The 18,169-nt window shown below is 47.7% G+C and overlaps 1 protein-coding gene across 1 annotated transcript in view; it reads left to right on the top strand.

Annotated features, from left to right (window-relative positions):
• The window catches only part of LOC148474692 (cytochrome P450 4B1-like), a 120,015-nt gene that overhangs the window by 65,151 nt on the left and 36,695 nt on the right, over positions 1-18,169 (top strand). Inside the window, exons 9-11 of the mRNA XM_088458235.1 lie at positions 4,905-5,038; positions 11,254-11,318; positions 15,753-15,835. Of these exons, the coding sequence (XP_088314361.1) occupies positions 4,905-5,038; positions 11,254-11,318; positions 15,753-15,835 (282 nt within the window). The remainder of the gene's footprint in view (positions 1-4,904; positions 5,039-11,253; positions 11,319-15,752; positions 15,836-18,169) is intronic.

The raw sequence follows: 18,169 nt of genomic DNA, 5'->3' as shown, positions 1-18,169 counted from the left end.
TGGTTCCAGCAATCTCACCCCTGTTAGTATTACGGTTCTGGGGTGCTGGTCCCAGCATTGTCACACCTGTTGGGATTATGGCGCTGGGATGCTGGTCCTGGCATTCTCACCACTGTTGGGATTACAGCACCGGGGTGCTGGTCCTGGCATTCTCACCCCTGTTGGGATCACGGCGCTGGGGTGCTGGTCCTGGCATTCTCACCCCTGTTGGGATTACGGTGCTGTGGTGCTGGATCCGGCAATCTCACCCCTGTTAGTATTACGGTTCTGGGGTGCTGGTCCCAGCATTGTCACACCTGTTGGGATTATGGTGCTGGGGTGCTGGTCCTGGCATTCTCACCCCTGATTGGATTACAGCGCTAGGGTACTGGTCCCGGGATTCTCACACCTGTTGGGATTACGGCACTGGGGTGCTGGTCCCGGCATTCTCACCGCTGTTGGGTTTATGGCAATGGGACGCTGGCCCTGGCATTCTCACCCCTGTTGGGATTATGGCATCGGGATGCTGGTCCTTGCATTTTCACCCCTGTTGGGATTACGGTGCTGGGGTGTTAGTCCCGGCATTCTCACCCCTGTTGGGATTACAGTGCTGGGTTGCTGGTTTTGGCATTCTCACCCCAGTTGGGATCACGGCGCTGGGGTGCTGGTTCCAGCAGTCTCACCCCTGTTGGGTTTCTGGGGTGCTGGTGCTGGCAGTTTCACCCCGGTTGGAATTACGGTGCTGGGGTCCTGGTCCTGGCATCCTCACCCCTGTTGGGATTAGGGCAATGGGGTGCTGGTCCTGGCATCCTCACCCCTGTTGGGATTATGGCACAGGGGTTCTGGTCCCTGCATTCTCACCCCCTGCTGGGATTAGGGTGCTGGGGTGCTGGTTCCGGCATTCTCACCCCTGTTGGGTTTCCAGCACTGGGATTCTGAGAGCCGGCATTCTCACCCCTGTTGGGTTTCCAGCGCTGGGATGCTGAGAGCCGGCATTCTCAGCCATGTTGGGTTTCCGGCGCTGGAATGCTGGGAGCCAGCATTCTCACTCCTGTTGGGTTTCCAGTGCTAGGATGCTGAGTGCTGGCATTCTCACCCTTGTTGGGTTTCCAGTGCTAGGATGCTGAGTGCCGGCATTCTCACCCCTGTTGGGTTTCCAGTGCTGGGATTCTGAGAGCCGGCAATCTCACCCCTGTTGGGTTTCCGGTGCTGGGATGCTGAGAGCCGGCATTCTCACCCCTGTTGGGTGTCTGGCGCTGGGATGCTGAGAGCCAGTATTCTCAGCCCTGTTGGGTTTCCGGCGCTGGTATTCTGAGAGCCAACATTCTCACCCCTTTTGGATTTCTAGTGCTGTGATTCTGAGAGCTGGCATTATCACCCCTGTTGGGTTTCCGGCACTGGGATGCTGAGAGCCGGCATTCTCATCCCTATTGGGTTTCCAGCACTGGGATGCTGAGAGCCAGCATTCTCACCCCTGTTGGGTTTCCAGCGCTGGGATGCTGAGAGCCAGCATTCTCACCCCTGTTCATTTTCCAGTGCTGTGATGCTTAGAGCCGGCATTTTTACACTTTTTGGGTTTGGATGCAGAGAGCCGGCATTCTCACCCCTGTTGGGCTTCCAGTGCTGGGATGCTGAGAGCTGGCATTATCACCCCTATTGGGTTTCTGGCACTGGGATGCTGAGAGCCGGCATTCTCACCCCTGTTGGGTTTCCGGTGCTGGGATGCTGAGAGCCGGCATTCTCACCCCTGTTGGGTGTCCGGCGCAGGGATGCTGAGAGCCAGCATTCTCAGCCCTGTTGGGTTTCCGGCGCTGGTATTCTGAGAGCCGGCATTCTCACCCCTTTTGGGTTTCTAGTGCTGGGATTCTGAGAGCCGGCATTATCACCCCTGTTGGGTTTCTAGTGTTGGGATTCTGAGAGCCGGCATTATCACCCCTGTTGGGTTTCCAGAGCTGGGATGCTGAGAGCCGGCATTCTCACCCCTGTTGGGTGTCCGGCGCTGGGATGCTGAGAGCCAGCATTCTCAGCCCTGTTGGGTTTCTGGCGCTGGTATTCTGAGAGCCGGCATTCTCACCCCTTTTGGGTTTCCAGTGCTGGGATGCTTAGAGCCGGCATTCTTACCCCTTTTGGGTTTGGATGCAGAGAGCCAGCATTCTCACTCCTGTTGGGTTTCAAGTGCTGGGATGCTGAGAGCCGGCATTCTCACCCCTGTTGGGTTTCCAGTGCTGGGATTCTGAGAGCCGGAAACCCCTGTTGGGTGTCTGGCGCTGGGATGCTGAGAGCCAGTATTCTCAGCCCTGTTGGGTTTCTGGCGCTGGTATTCTGAGAGCCATCATTCTCACTCCTGTTGGGTTACCAGTGCTAGGATGCTGAGTGCCGGCATTCTCACCCTTGTTGGGTTTCCAGTGCTGGGATTCTGAGAGCCGGCAATCTCACCCCTGTTGGGTTTCCGGTGCTGGGATGCTGAGAGCCGGCATTCTCACCCCTGTTGGGTGTCTGGCGCTGGGATGCTGAGAGCCAGTATTCTCAGCCCTGTTGGGTTTCCGGCGCTGGTATTCTGAGAGCCAACATTCTCACCCCTTTTGGATTTCTAGTGCTGTGATTCTGAGAGCTGGCATTATCACCCCTGTTGGGTTTCCGGCACTGGGATGCTGAGAGCCGGCATTCTCATCCCTATTGGGTTTCCAGCACTGGGATGCTGAGAGCCAGCATTCTCACCCCTGTTGGGTTTCCAGCGCTGGGATGCTGAGAGCCAGCATTCTCACCCCTGTTCATTTTCCAGTGCTGTGATGCTTAGAGCCGGCATTTTTACACTTTTTGGGTTTGGATGCAGAGAGCCGGCATTCTCACCCCTGTTGGGCTTCCAGTGCTGGGATGCTGAGAGCTGGCATTATCACCCCTATTGGGTTTCTGGCACTGGGATGCTGAGAGCCGGCATTCTCACCCCTGTTGGGTTTCCGGTGCTGGGATGCTGAGAGCCGGCATTCTCACCCCTGTTGGGTGTCCGGCGCAGGGATGCTGAGAGCCAGCATTCTCAGCCCTGTTGGGTTTCCGGCGCTGGTATTCTGAGAGCCGGCATTCTCACCCCTTTTGGGTTTCTAGTGCTGGGATTCTGAGAGCCGGCATTATCACCCCTGTTGGGTTTCTAGTGTTGGGATTCTGAGAGCCGGCATTATCACCCCTGTTGGGTTTCCAGAGCTGGGATGCTGAGAGCCGGCATTCTCACCCCTGTTGGGTGTCCGGCGCTGGGATGCTGAGAGCCAGCATTCTCAGCCCTGTTGGGTTTCTGGCGCTGGTATTCTGAGAGCCGGCATTCTCACCCCTTTTGGGTTTCCAGTGCTGGGATGCTTAGAGCCGGCATTCTTACCCCTTTTGGGTTTGGATGCAGAGAGCCAGCATTCTCACTCCTGTTGGGTTTCAAGTGCTGGGATGCTGAGAGCCGGCATTCTCACCCCTGTTGGGTTTCCAGTGCTGGGATTCTGAGAGCCGGAAACCCCTGTTGGGTGTCTGGCGCTGGGATGCTGAGAGCCAGTATTCTCAGCCCTGTTGGGTTTCTGGCGCTGGTATTCTGAGAGCCATCATTCTCACTCCTGTTGGGTTACCAGTGCTAGGATGCTGAGTGCCGGCATTCTCACCCTTGTTGGGTTTCCAGTGCTAGGATGCTGAGAGCCGGCATTTTCAGCCCTGTTGGGTTTCCGTCGCTGGGTTGCCGAGAGCCGGCATTCTCACCACTGTTGGGTTTCCGGCGCTAGGATGCTGAGAGCCGGCATTCTCACCCCTGTTGGGTTTCTGGCGCTGGGATGCTGAGAGCCGGCATTCTCACCCCTGTTGAGTTTCCAGTGCTAGGATGCTAAGAGCCAACATTCTCACCCTGTTGGATTTCCAGGGCTGGGAAGCTGAGAGCCGGCATTCTCACCCGTTGGGTTTCTGGTGCTGGGATGCTGAGAGCCGACATTCTCACCCCTGTTGGGTTTCCAGCGCTGGGATGGTGAGAGCCGGCATTCTCACCCCTATTGGGTTTCCGGTGCTAGGATGCTGAGAGCCGGCATTCTCACCCCTGTTGGATTTCCGGGGCTGGGAAGCTGAGAGCCAGCATTCTCACCCCTTCACTTCTCCTCTGGGAGCCGGGAGACTGTTTGCTGACCACAAATTTGCTAGTGCTGAATGTCAGTAGCTTTTGCAAAGTGTGACCCATAGACTACAATGGCTAATGCCAAATCTGCCTCAGGCCCCTAGTCAGAGGTAATGAGGCTTAGAGACCCCTACTCACAGAGTAATGAGGCTTAGAGCCTCCTAGTCACAGAGTAATCAGGCTTAGAGGCCCCTAGTCACAGAGCAATGAGGCTTAGAGGACACTAGTCACAGAATAATTAGGTTTAGAGGCCCCTAGTCACAGAGAAATGAGGCTTAGAGGCCCCTAGTCACAGAGCAATGAGGCTTAGAGGCCCCTAGTCACATAGTAATGAGGCTTAGAGGCCCCTAGTCACAGAGTGATGAGGCTTAGAGGCCCCTAGTCACAGAGCAATGAGGCTTAGAGGCACCTAGTTACAGAGTAATGAGGCTTAGAAGCCCCTAGTCACAGAGTAATGAGGCTTAGAGGCCCCTAGTCACAGAGTAATGAGGCTTAGAGGCATCTAGTCACAGAGTAATGAGGCTTAGAGGCATCTAGTCTCAGAGTAATGAGGCTTAGTGGCACCTAGTCACAGAGTATTGAGGCTATATACCTGGGGTGTTCCCTCTAGCCTCGCACAGACTAGCGCAGAGCCCCCTTCCAGCTATAGTACAGTCGTTACTCTCCTACCCAGCTCACACATTACAGTCACATACAGGTCTGTGTAGGAAATCACTAATGGATACACTGTCACGCTATAATACTAAGCAGTATACTGTATGTGTAATATTACTTATCCTTTGTGTGTGACCAGGGACGATCTGGGTAAGATGCCGTACACCACCATGTGTGTTAAGGAAAGTATGCGGCTCTATCCCCCCGTACCAGGAGTGGCTCGTGAGCTCAGCCAGCCAATCACATTCTGTGATGGGAGGAGCTTGCCCAAAGGTCAGTCGCTATTTCAACCTGAGATTCTCATATACATATAATCTACACAGTGTCGGACTGAGGCATAAAGGGCCCACAAGGGGGTGCAGTGATAGGGGCCCATGCTTAAAGGATGTGGTCATCAACCAGAGGGGGTAAGTAACCCTCTAATAGAGTAACAATGTACAAGTCAGTGCACAGTCTGGAACATGACCCTTAGGGGAGTGTGTGGGTCCCCAGGCAGTATGTCCAACCGGGGATTTCCCCTGTGCCCCTGTGCGCCAGTCCAACCCTGAATCTACACTATAATGTTACATACTAGGTATAAGCACTGGTCTCCACTTAATCATGGCTGCACTTACTATAGCTGGAATTGTGATTAGCACCTGTAATGGTTTCATTTAGAAGTGGACATACCTCTTATTTTTCCTATTTCTGTACTGGACATGTGCTAATTAGGGATGAGCGGGTTCAGATTTAGGGAATCCGAACCCCCCCACGAGCCCCCACGATCCGAGTCGGATTCGAGTCAGACTCAAGTTTTTCCACCTGACTTGGACCTGAAATTGAAATCGAATCAAAACGTCATCATCCAGCCTTCTGGATCTCACGGGTTTTGGATTCAATAAAGGTCCCCGCGTTGGCGCCATTTTTCACTCCGGCTGTGGACAGTGAAGAGGGAGGGCTGGCTGGGCTCTGTTGTGCTGGTGTCATAGGGGCTGGCTGGGCTGTGTTGTGCTGTTGTCCATAGGGGCTGGCTGGGCTGTGTTGTGCTGCTGTTGTCCATAGGGGCTGGCTGGGCTGTGTTGTGCAGTCAGTTGTCCATAGGGGCTGTGTCCACTCCAAAGTCTATAGGGGCTGGCAGGACTGTGTTGTGCAGTGTCCCATAAAGGATGTACTCCTAAAGGGGTGCTGTAGTGTTGTCCAGCGGGTGCTTTGTCCATCAGGGGTGCTCCCACCAAGTGCAAAAAAGACAATTATTTTTTTTCTGTTTGTGTGCGCTGTATCCGCACGTTCATCAACAAAGTAGCGCCAACCGTATGCCTGTGTCATAAGTAAAGGGCCAACTGGCTCATCTGTTGAAGGGTGGTGTAACCCCCAAAGTACACTCCAAAAAAAAAATATATATATTTCTGTGCGCCTTAGCCGCACGTGCATCAATATCACATAAATGGAGGACAAAAATTTGTCCGATAAAAATAAAATAGGGAAAGATCAAGAACCACTTCCTCCTAGTGCTGAAGCTGCTGCCACTAGTCATGACATAGATGATGAAATGCCATCAACATCGTCTGCCAAGGCCGATGCCCAATGTCATAGTAGAGGGCATATAAAAGTTCAGGAAAATGACCTCAAAAAAATTAATTTAAATCATCTGAGGAGAAACGTAAACTTACCAATATGCCATTTACGACACGGAATGGGAAGGAACGGCTAAGGTTTTCCCCTATGTTCATGACTAGTTGTTCAGCTTCACATGACGATGGAAGCCCTCCTCCCGCTACAAAAATCAAACAAGTTAAGCTGGCAAAAGCACAGCGAAGAACTGTGCTTTCTAAGAAGATATCACAAATCCCCAAGGAGAGTCCAAGTGTGGTGGTGGTTGCGATGCCTGACCTTCCCAGCACTGGACGGGAAGAGGTGGCTCTTTCCACCATTTGCACGCCCCCTGCAAGTGCTGAAAGGAGCACCCACAGTCCACTTGCTGATATTCAAATTGAAGATGTCACTGTTGAAGTACAACAGGATGAGGATACTGGTGTAGCTGGCGCTGAGGAGGAAGTTGGCGAGGAGGATTCTGATGGTGAGGTGGTTTGTTTAAATCAGGCACTGGGGGAGACAGTTGTTGTCCATGGGATGAAAAAGCCCATCACGGTCATGCCTGGGCAGAAGACCAAACATTCCACCTCTTTGGTCTGGAAATATTTTTATCCAAATCTGGACAACAACTGTCCTGCCATATATACCATATGTAAAGGTGGAATAAGTAGGGGTAGGGACGCCAACCACCTAGGAACATCTTCCCTTATACGTCACCTGCAGTGCATTCATAAAAAGTTACTGTCAAGTTCAGAAACTTTGGTTAAGTCCGTAAGAAGTCCAGGGACACCTAAATCCCTTTATCCTGTTGTATCCAAGCACCTGCAAACCACACCGTCAACTCCCTCCTCATCAATTTCCTCCTTAGTCAGGATTGGAAGTAGTCCTGCAGGCCATGTCACTGGCATGACTGACTCTCCTATCCGGGATTCCTCGGGAGGATCCTGCATTGCTACGCCTACTGCTGCCGCTGCTGCTGTTGCTGCTGCTGGGAGTTGTTCATCATCCCAGAGAGGAAGTAGGAACACCACTACTTTTACTAAACAATTCACCCTCCAACAGTTCTTAGCGAGGAGATTGAAGTACGACAGCAGTCATCCTGAAGCAAAGCGCGTAACTGAGGCCTTGACAGCTATGTTAGACGTGGGTCCGGTATCCGCCATTAGTGGGATTTAGACAATTGATGGATGTAGTGTGTCCTCGGTACCAAATCCCATCTAGATTACACTTCACTAGGCAGGCGATACTGAGACTGTACAGAGACGTCAGAAAAAGTGTCCTCAGTGTCCTGAAAAATGCGCTTGTACCCAATGTCCACTTAACCACGGACATGTGGACAAGTGGAACAGGGCAGACTAAGGACTAAATGACTGTGACAGCCCACTGGGTAGATTTATCACCTTACGCAGCAACAACAGCAGCGTCACCAGTAGCAGCATCTCAGAAACTCCAGCTTGTTCCAAGGCAGGCTACTCTGTGTATCACCGGTTTCAGTAAGAGGCACACCGCCGACAACCTCTTAGAGAAACTGAGGGAAATCATCGCCCAGTGGCTTACCCCACTTAGACTCTCCTGGAGATTTGTGATATCTGACAACGCCACCAATATTGTGCGGGCATTACATCTGGGCAAATTCCAGCACGTCCCATGTTTTGCTCACACAATAAATTTGGTGGTGCAGAATTTTCTGAAAAACGACAGCGGCGTGCAGGAGATGCTTTGGGTGGCCCAAAAAATTTCTGGCCACTTTTGCCATTCAGCGACTGCGTGCCGAAGACTGGAGCGCCAGCAAACACTCTTGAACCTACCCCGCTATCACCTGAAGCAAGAGGTTGTGACGTGGTGGAACTCAACCCTCTATATGCTTCAGAGGATGGATGAGCAGCAAAAGGCCATTCAAGCCTATACATCCACCTATGGCATAGGCAAAGGAGGGGGTATGCACCTGACTCAAGCGCAGTGGAGAATGATTTTGTGCAAGGTTCTCCAGCCCTTCGAACTTGCCACACGTGAAGTCAGTTCAGACACTGCCAGCTTGAGTCAGGTCATTCCCCTCATCAGGCTTTTGCAGAAGCAGCTGGAGAAAGTGAAGGAGGAGCTGAGACCGAGCGATTCCGCTCGGCATGTGGGACTTGTGGATGAAGCCCTATATTTGTTTTGCCAGGATTCAGGGTAGTCAAACTGTTGAAATCAGACCACTACATTTTGGCCACCGTGCTCGATCCTAGGTTTAAAGCCTATGTGGTGTCTCTCTTTCTGGCCAACACAAGCCTGCAGAGGTGCAAAGACCTGCTGGTGAAAACACTGTCAGCTGAAGCGGAACGTGACACGTCAACAGCTCCTTCTTCATTTTCTCCAGCAACTGGGGCTGCCAGGAAACAACTTAGGTATCCTAAGCAACCGGATGGTGGTGATGCAGGGCAGACAGGACCAAGTTTGGACATCTGGTCTGGACTGAAGAAACTGCCAACAATTTCTGACATGTCTACTGTCACTGCATATGATACTGTCACCATTGACAGAATGGTGGAGGATTACATTGACGACAGCATCCAAAAAGGCATGTCAGAAAGTCCGTACCTGTACTGGCAGGAAAAAGAGGCAATTTGGAGGCCCCTGTACAAACTGGCTTTATTTTACATAAGTTGCCCTCCCTCCAGTGTGTACTCCGAAAGAGTGTTTAGTGCAGATGGGAACCTTGTCAGCGAAAGGTGTAGGAGGTTGCTTCCACAAAATGTGGAGAAGATGATGTTCATCAAAATTAATTATCAATTCTTCCAGGGAGACCAACCTCCAGAACGTACAATGGGACCTGTGGTGGGGGATTCCAGCGGGGACGAATTAATACTCTGTGAAGATGAGGATGTACACAACACTGAAGAGGGTGAGGAATCGGTGGATGAGGAGGATGAGGATGACATCTTGCCTCCGTAGAGCCAGTTTGTGCAGGGACAGATTAATTGCCAGCTTGTTTTTTGGGGGCCCAAACGAACCAATAATTTCAGCCACAGTCGTGTGGCAGACCCTGGCGCTGAAATTATTGGTTTGTTAAAGTGTGCATGTCCTGTTTATACAACATAAGGGTGGGTGGGAGGGCCCAAGGACAATTCCATCTTGCACCTCTTTTTATTCTTTGCATTATGTACAGTTTGGGGCCTAGTTTTTCAAACTGCCATCCTGTCTGCCACTGCAGTATCACGCCTAGATGGGTCACGTGTTTGTGCCGCCCACTCGTGTCGCTTAGCATAGTCATCCAGCTACCTTGGTGCAACCTTTTACACTATTGTGGAGGTGTGAGGTGTTCAGAATAGACTGGAAATGAGTGGAAATTAAGGTTATTGAGGTTAATAATAGCATATGAGCAGAAAAACCTACAAATTCTGTGATTTTAGCTGTTTTTATGCTTTTTTTCAAAAAAATACAGATCCAAAACCCAAAACCCAGAACCCAAAACCCGGAAGGGTGGTTTTGGCAAAACCAATCCAGATCCAAAACACGAAGAAAGATCCAGATCCAAAACCAAAACACAAAACACGAAAAGTGGCCGGTGCACACCCCTAATGCTAATAGTAGTTATATAATTAGCTGCTATTAAATTATTAATATAGGTGTTGGCTCCAGAGGTGAGGCTGCAGCACAGTTAAAAATTTAAATAGGGGAGTCACACCAACTGCCAGTGATGTTTAACAGCATTTAGGGTGGCAGTTGGTGTGACTCCCCTGTTTCAATTTTGAACTGGCTGCAGCCTCACCTCTGGAGCCGCCGGCAAAAAGATTCACTTTTGATTTTTGAAGGGTAAAAAAAGCGATGTTTGTATTTCATTTTATTTGTGAGCTTGAATTTAATTACATTTTATAATGAAACTGCATATATTACATTTATTTAAAATGGTCAAACCTAATTCTGACACTACATAACATTATTATATTGTGAACAAATAGGGAGGGGCATGTCCAAAACTGTAATCTAAACTGCAGTGTAACAATAATATATGTATTTATTTGCCCCCCTTGCATTGCTACATGGTTTGTCCAAGTGTCCAGTTACTGGCTCTATCTTACCCTATTCCCATTTCTTCCAAAACGAGCTTTGATACATTGGACTCTATTTATCAATCTTTTTTTTTACTAAAATAATGTGAAAACAGGTAATCTCACGCCCTTTTCACATTATTTTAGTTTCACTGAAATGCTTTAAAGGGCAATTGGAGCAGTTTTTGTTAAAAACGACTGAGTCCAAACCCTTTAATTCTTACTTCTTTGTTAGATCACATTTCCTATACTTGTAATGGAGAAGGCGATCTGCATGAAATGTACTAAGGGGGAATTGTGATAAAATACCGGTTGGGAACCCTGCTATAACATCGCCATCTGGAGATGGCGTTATCCAGGGTTCCCCCCGGTTCCCCGAGCCCTGATCCACTGTGACAGGCAGAGCTGGGATCCGGCCTCCTGTGATCAGCGTGTGGTATAAATAAACCACAGGCGCTAGTTGGCATTGGCGTATGAGCGGAGGCACTCTCACTATATTAGTGTGAAAATCCAATGAGAAGTGTGCGGTGGGGATTCGCAGGACGGAGCTTTCTCGCCAGCGCTGACCCTGCTGGATAATGTTGATACATTCTTGTGATAGTTTCTAAATTCACAATGTGAATTTAGGCATAAATATCACACTACAAATGCATTTGAAATGGGGGATTGTAGTAAATAGGGCCCGTAGTGAGACAAAAGTAAACCTAAAAATTACCTACAAAACGTTATTATATGATTATTAATATTTGTATTGAATTTCAATATTGGGATATGGGGAACCAGTGCATCATTTCATTGAATATGTTACATTTATGGTGTTTTACATGTTGGATATCTGACTACTCCCAATATTATGTCATTATATTTTCCATGTTTCTATGACAGGTGCGAATATATTCCTGAGCATATATACCATTAATAGACATCCCAGTATGTGGGAGGACCCAGAGGTAACACTTACTACTCTACCTCTATATTACTCTATCTCTATATTACTCTACCTCTATAATATTCTACCTCTATATTACTCTACCTCTATAATATTCTATCTCTATATTACTCTACCTCTATATTACTCTCTCTATATTACTCTACCTCTATATTACTCTACCTCTATATTACTCTATCACTATATTACTCTACCACTATATTAGTCTACCTCTATATTACTCTACCTCTATATTACTCTACCTCTATATTAGTCTACCTCTATATTACTCTACCTCTATATTACTCTCTCTATATTACTCTACCTCTATATTAGTCTACCTCTATATTACTCTATCACTATATTACTCTACCACTATATTACTCTACCTCTATATTACTCTACCTCTATAATATTCTATCTCTATATTACTCTACCTCTATATTACTCTCTCTATATTACTCTACCTCTATATTAGTCTACCTCTATATTACTCTATCACTATATTACTCTACCACTATATTAGTCTACCTCTATATTACTCTACCTCTATATTGGTACAGAGAACTTTGCAGTGATACATTTGGGGTATTGCTCATTCTACACAACTTTTACTGCAAGAGGTGAATAAAAGCAACAAGTCATTTACATCTCTCTATAGGAGTTGTCCTGTTTTAGTGAACTTTTTGGTAAGGTCCGGTACTACCCCATGTACAGTAGATAGAGGTCTATGCTTGGGACCCTCACTGCTACCTCTATAGAGCAGGAGGCATCACAGGCAGCATCCATGGACAGGAATTGTCTATCAGGATGGACCATGACTGCAGGACTCTCAGCAATATTAGCCCTGGGGCTCCCTGGGGAATCTGGAACATATGGGACCCCATTCCCTCTGGGAAGCACTGAGGTAGGGTCTACTCTTGGGCAGGGGTGCTGAGGGAGTGATTGGGTGGGTACCACATACAAAGGCCTCTCTGGCGGTTCCAGAAGTGTTAGAGGCATAACTACAACAAATAACATTCATGGGAATACAGACAATAAGTCTGAGAATGTGACTGTCCTTATTGGTTTATATGTTCTGATATTATTCTAATTATAATATTTAATTAAAGTTTCTTCTGAGATATATTGGCCCTAGGAAGACAGAAGACAGATATATTAAATACTAGAATTAGAATAATATCACAAGATATGAACCAGAATGGAGAATGAGGTGATTGTATCTTACTCACATTTTCAGACATTATGGTTTGTATTTCACATGAACGTTATTTATATCACTTATATTTGTAGATTTTACTGGAAGAGCATTTTTTCATTTTCAAATGTACTTAATAAAAGTTGTATTTTATAATACTTATAAGTGCGCTAGATAAATAGACAATCTCTTCCTTCTATTTCTGTATAGATGACAATTACTGTCTTTGGCTGCCCCTCATACAAGTAATCTGTATTGTACATTATAATTGATCATTTGGGGCAAACATTGGAAGATTTTTCTAAACCTATACCTAGTGCAGAAGTATTCCCTTTGTTCCGAACCCTTTCCGTATAATAACTACAACAACAGATGGTACAGACATGCCCCCCCTGTGGTGCGCCCTTGCCCTGCAGTGTAGCACAGCTGCCACATAGGGCCCCGATATGACGTAGCCTACACACGAGCATGTCCCCTCATCACTGGAGCCCTGCACAGCTCTTAGTGGCCCTGCTCCTGGGGCCCTCACTGTTACCTCCAGGAGAGCTGTCACCTAACACAGGTAGTGTCTATGGGCAGGAAATATCCATCAGTGTGACTGGAGGGGACCATGGTCATCAATCTGGATCTGAGTGACACCTCCTTGCCGCAGCAGGTGTATGGGGCTTATTTCTATCCTGTGGCTCTTTGGGGATTCTTTAGCACAGAGTGGCCTCACATTAATGCTGACTAGGGGTAAGAGTTACAGGACCCTAAACATGAGCAATCTTTGTAAGACAAAATTGAAAGAGCCTCCTCAAAATGCCAAAATATAGAATAATGTATTGGACAGACTGACAGGGCGATACACAATACAGTTACTTCAAATGATATACAGTATAATTTTATAATAATTCACTTCCTACTTGAATTATGGAATGGGAATGTAATACTGGCAGTCGGGATGCATTGCAGAAGGAAGTATGTACATCAGGGATGGCCATCGGTGGGGTAAACATTGATGGTACCATTGCGGCTTAACCTTGTTGGTAAGAAACTATTGAGAGGGAATCCATCAATGGTTTCACCCACCGATGGTCATCCCTGCTCTAATACTCACTGGGCAGTGGGCCAATCAGAGTTGTGGGCGGGGCTTCGTGGGTCACAGCAGGGGGTAGAGCTTTGTTCCATGTCCCAGAGCCGGGAAGAAGAGAAAACATTGTGGGGGTCTCTGCCATCGATGGCAGATAAACCATTATCCATTGGTTGTTAGCCATCGATGGTCAATGGCCATCCCTAATTTACATGTTCGAGGAGGGGGGAAATAGGGGCACCGGCTGTTCCATGATTGCCAGGTTACTGTAGTCAATGTGCAGATTACCCACTTATCAGAGAATGGTCTGGTCGGCGGTTGACAATTGCCCCCTCAGGTGTAGCTGAGAGCCGCACTCTTGCTCCCACAGGTTCCGTCACTATGTGAATAGTACTGATCAGTGCTGCTCACGTTGGTCCCAAATAACAACTTCCCTGCTTGGGTAGCGCTCTGCACTTATCCTGGCACCCAGAGTTCCTGCTGTGCCCCAGGCTGCGCCCTTGGTCCTGTAACAGTGACTTCTCGTAGCTTCAGTAATGTGAGGTGATTTACAGTAGAGGGCGTGTAACTCCTTATAATGTACAGACTGTGCTATAGTGTCATTATATGTTATGAGCTCCTACAGATCGAACGGAGTGACATTAATTCATTTACAGCGTATATAGAACGTCTACACATAATGTCTGACATCTGGATAAATCCCGTCTGACATTTTTCCACCTTTAATGTGTCTGGAAAGCAAAATATTTAGGTTAAACCCAAATAGCCCATTTTTAGGAAAAAGAAGAGAAAACCCAACCCTACAATACAGCGGCTGTGTACGTGTGTGCGAGAAGGTCTGACGTCATTTATCCTGTTATCCTGATCACAATAACCTGCAATCACAGTGAGGGCGTGAATACTTTACATTGCCACTGTATATTATATTACAATGTACATGTAGCAATATCACTTCTTTGGTGTATGACTGAGGAACTCGTCACCTCGGAGTCTGTCACATAGAAAGGATTACGCCCGTCAGAGCAGGATGAGAAGTATCAGCCTGGCAGCCAGGGTTGGTCAATGTCCATTCAGTCATTTCCAAATTAATGTCTTCCTTTCCTGTACCGTTAGTGCATAACAGGGCAGGTACAGTCATCTCTAAGGGCTCTATTTATTAACATTATTTTTACTAAAATAAAGTGATAAAGGCTGTTTTGTGTTGTCACACCCTCATCACATTATGTTAGTATCACCTGTAGTTATTACAGGGCAATTGGAGTACAATTCGTAAAATTCTACTCCAACCCCAAAGTATCACTTATTGTTAGTATTCAGATCGCATTTCCCATAACTGTAATGGGAAATGTGATCCGACCAGAGTTACTAAAAATAAAATGTGAAAAAATACCGGGGGAAGCCCTGTGATAATAACGTTACCTGGAGGTGGCGTTATCCAGGGTCTCCCCCGGTTACCGGCCTCCTGCCCTGCTCTAACGGGGAGAGCAGAGCCAGGAGTCGGTCCCAGTAATCAGCTGTGTGGTCTAAACAGATCACATGCTGATCAGTGCAAAAAAAAGTAAAAAAAAAAAAAATACTTACCTGACTCCAGGGACCGGTGATCGGGCCTCCGGTGATCACTCCCCTCCGGTCAGCTGGTCTCCCATAGTGCACTGCTGCCCGGTCATCAGGTGATCGGGTCCCAGTGCAGTATGGGAGATCACCTGACCGGAGGAATGGAGAACATCACCGGACGCCCGGATTATGCAGGTAAGTGTAATTAAGGGAGAGGGGGTCACGGGGGGGGAAGGGGGGTCGCGGGGGGTCCGCGAGCGCCGGGGGGTAGCAGCGGCGACTGGTCGGCACATGCGCGGGCACTTAATGACGATATTTTTTGCAAATATACCGTGATAAGGCTCCGAAGGGGATTCGCAGGGACAGAGCTTTATCGCAAGCTCTGTCCCTGCAAGGGATTTGTAGTAAATCCCTGTGATATTGCCTGAATTCACAATGCGAATTCACTCGGTAATATCACACTACAATCTGCATTCAATATGGGGACTGTAGTAAATAGAGCCCAAAGCCTGTAGTAATACAAACCAAATGCATCCTAGTAGTCAGTGGCTATATAGTATATAGGCTAAAGGAAATAATTATTTAATAAGTTTACATTGACATTTGTACTGTGATTATTGTGTTATTTTCAGGTTTTTAACCCACTGAGATTTTCACCAGAGAAAACCTCCAACAGAAACGCCTACAGCTTCCTTCCCTTCTCAGCCGGACCAAGGTGCAGTATAACCCATTGTACAGAGATAATCCCCAGTGTGTTATTAAACTTATTATATAGGCACATAAGAGCTCATTGAGACCCACTCGCTAAGATGCACACTCTCGCAGCTGCCAATGGTATGCAGTGTGTATGTAGTGTGTATGTAGTGTGTATGTAGTGTGTATGTAGTGTGTATGCAGTGTGTATGCATTGTGCCATACCTTAGTGAAAGTTCACAATGCGTGCACTCGCTGCACATATACAGCCCAGCAGAGTGAATGACAGGGGAAGCCGCTTGTAGGTGGTAACAGGGGATGGCCATTAGAGACAGGGGAGTGGAGGTGCAAACATAGGCGTGTCTGAGCATCTCAGCGGCGTGTTAGAGGCGTGCATAATTATAAGACAGCGTCATAGTACACATCACCTGGCTGGTTTTTACACTGTAGTGCTCGCAATGCTTGCGGGAGGGTATGGTCAACCTCAAGCACTGTGATAGCATCCGATGTACCGATGGTTGTGTACACTTCCTGGACATGACGTGCACAAGTGGGCATCTTATAATAGGCTGGTGGGTGTCTGCATACACTATGTGATCGCGCTCTAAGAAATACTGGGCGTAATAATGCATTGCTCTGCGGGAGCACTACCTACCATAGTTGCCTACCTTTCATTTCATCTCCCTGGGAGATCTCTGGGGAGTACAAGCAAATGAGTTGTGATGGGGGCGGGGCCTGACGGTTCGCATCAGTAAGCCCCGCCCCTTTGAGGAAAATAGCTGCGATTGGCGCACAATTACATAGGAGGTGGGGCTAAATGATGCAATTCATGAAGAATCGTGTCATTAAGCCCCGCCCCCTACACAGGGACCCGCGTTTGCTGCGGCAATATTCCCCAAAAATCGGGAGCCTCCCGCAAAAAAAACAGGAGGGTAGGCATGTATGCTGCCTACACAAATTGCATACACATGGTGCGAGCGATCGCATCTGGTGAGCGGCTCTGAATCATGCTCTTATTCCATTACCTGTGAGACAGGCCTACACCTTCCTTCCCTTCTCAGCCGGATCCAGGTATAACTCCTTCTACACAGCTACTCTCCAACATATGTGTTATTATATAGGCTCTTATTCCATTACCTGTGAGAAACTCCTACAGCTTCCATCCCTTCTCAGCCGGATCCAGGTATAACTCCTTCTACACAGCTACTCTCCAACATATGTGTTATTATATAGGCACTTATTCCATTACCTGTGAGACACTCCTACAGCTTCCATCCCTTCTCAGCCGGATACAGGTATAACTCCTTCTACACAGCTACTCTCCAACATATGTGTTATTATATAGGCACTTATTCCATTACCTGTGAGACACGCCTACACCTTCCTTCCCTTCTCAGCCGGATCCAGGTATAACTCCTTCTACACAGCTACTCTCCATCATGTGTGTTATTATATAGGCACTTATTCCATTACCTATGAGACAGGCCTACACCTTCCTTCCCTTCTCAGCCAGATCCAGGTATAACTCCTTCTACACAGCTACTCTCCAACATATGTGTTATTATATAGGCACTTATTCCATTACCTGTGAGACACACCTACACCTTCCTTCCCTTCTCAGCCAGATCCAGGTATAACTCCTTCTACACAGCTACTCTCCAACATATGTGTTATTATATAGGCACTTATTCCATTACCTGTGATACACGCCTACAGCTTCCTTCCCTTCTCAGCCAGATCCAGGTATAAATCCTACTACACAGCTACTCTCCAACATATGTGTTATTATATAGGCACTTATTCCATTACCTGTGAGACACGCCTTCACCTTCCTTCTCTTCTCAGCCGGATCCAGGTATAACTCCTTCTACACATCTACTCTCCAACATGTGTGTTATTATATAGGCACTTATTCCATTACCTGTGAGACATGCCTACACCTTCCTTCCCTTCTCAGCCGGACCCAGGTATTACTCCATCTACACAGCTACTCTCCAACATATGTGTTATTATATAGGCACTTATTTCATTACCTGTGAGACACACCTACACCTTCCTTCCCTTCCGAGCCGGATCCAGGTATAACTCCTTCTACACATCTACTCTCCAACATGTGTGTTATTATATAGGCACTTATTCCATTACCTGTGAGACATGCCTACAGCTTCCTTCCCTTCACAGCCGGATCCAGGTATAACTCCTTCTACACAGCTACTCTCCAACATATGTGTTATTATATAGGCACTTATTCCATTACCTGTGACACACGCCTTCACCTTCCTTCCCTTCTCAGCCGGACCCAGGTATTACTCCATCTACACAGCTACTCTCCAACATATGTGTTATTATATAGGCA

Source organism: Taudactylus pleione, unplaced genomic scaffold (assembly GCF_031769625.1).
Source record: "Taudactylus pleione unplaced genomic scaffold, aTauple2 ptg000819l, whole genome shotgun sequence".
Classification (NCBI taxonomy): domain Eukaryota; kingdom Metazoa; phylum Chordata; class Amphibia; order Anura; family Myobatrachidae; genus Taudactylus; species Taudactylus pleione.
This window is presented reverse-complemented; position numbering and strand designations above follow the sequence as displayed.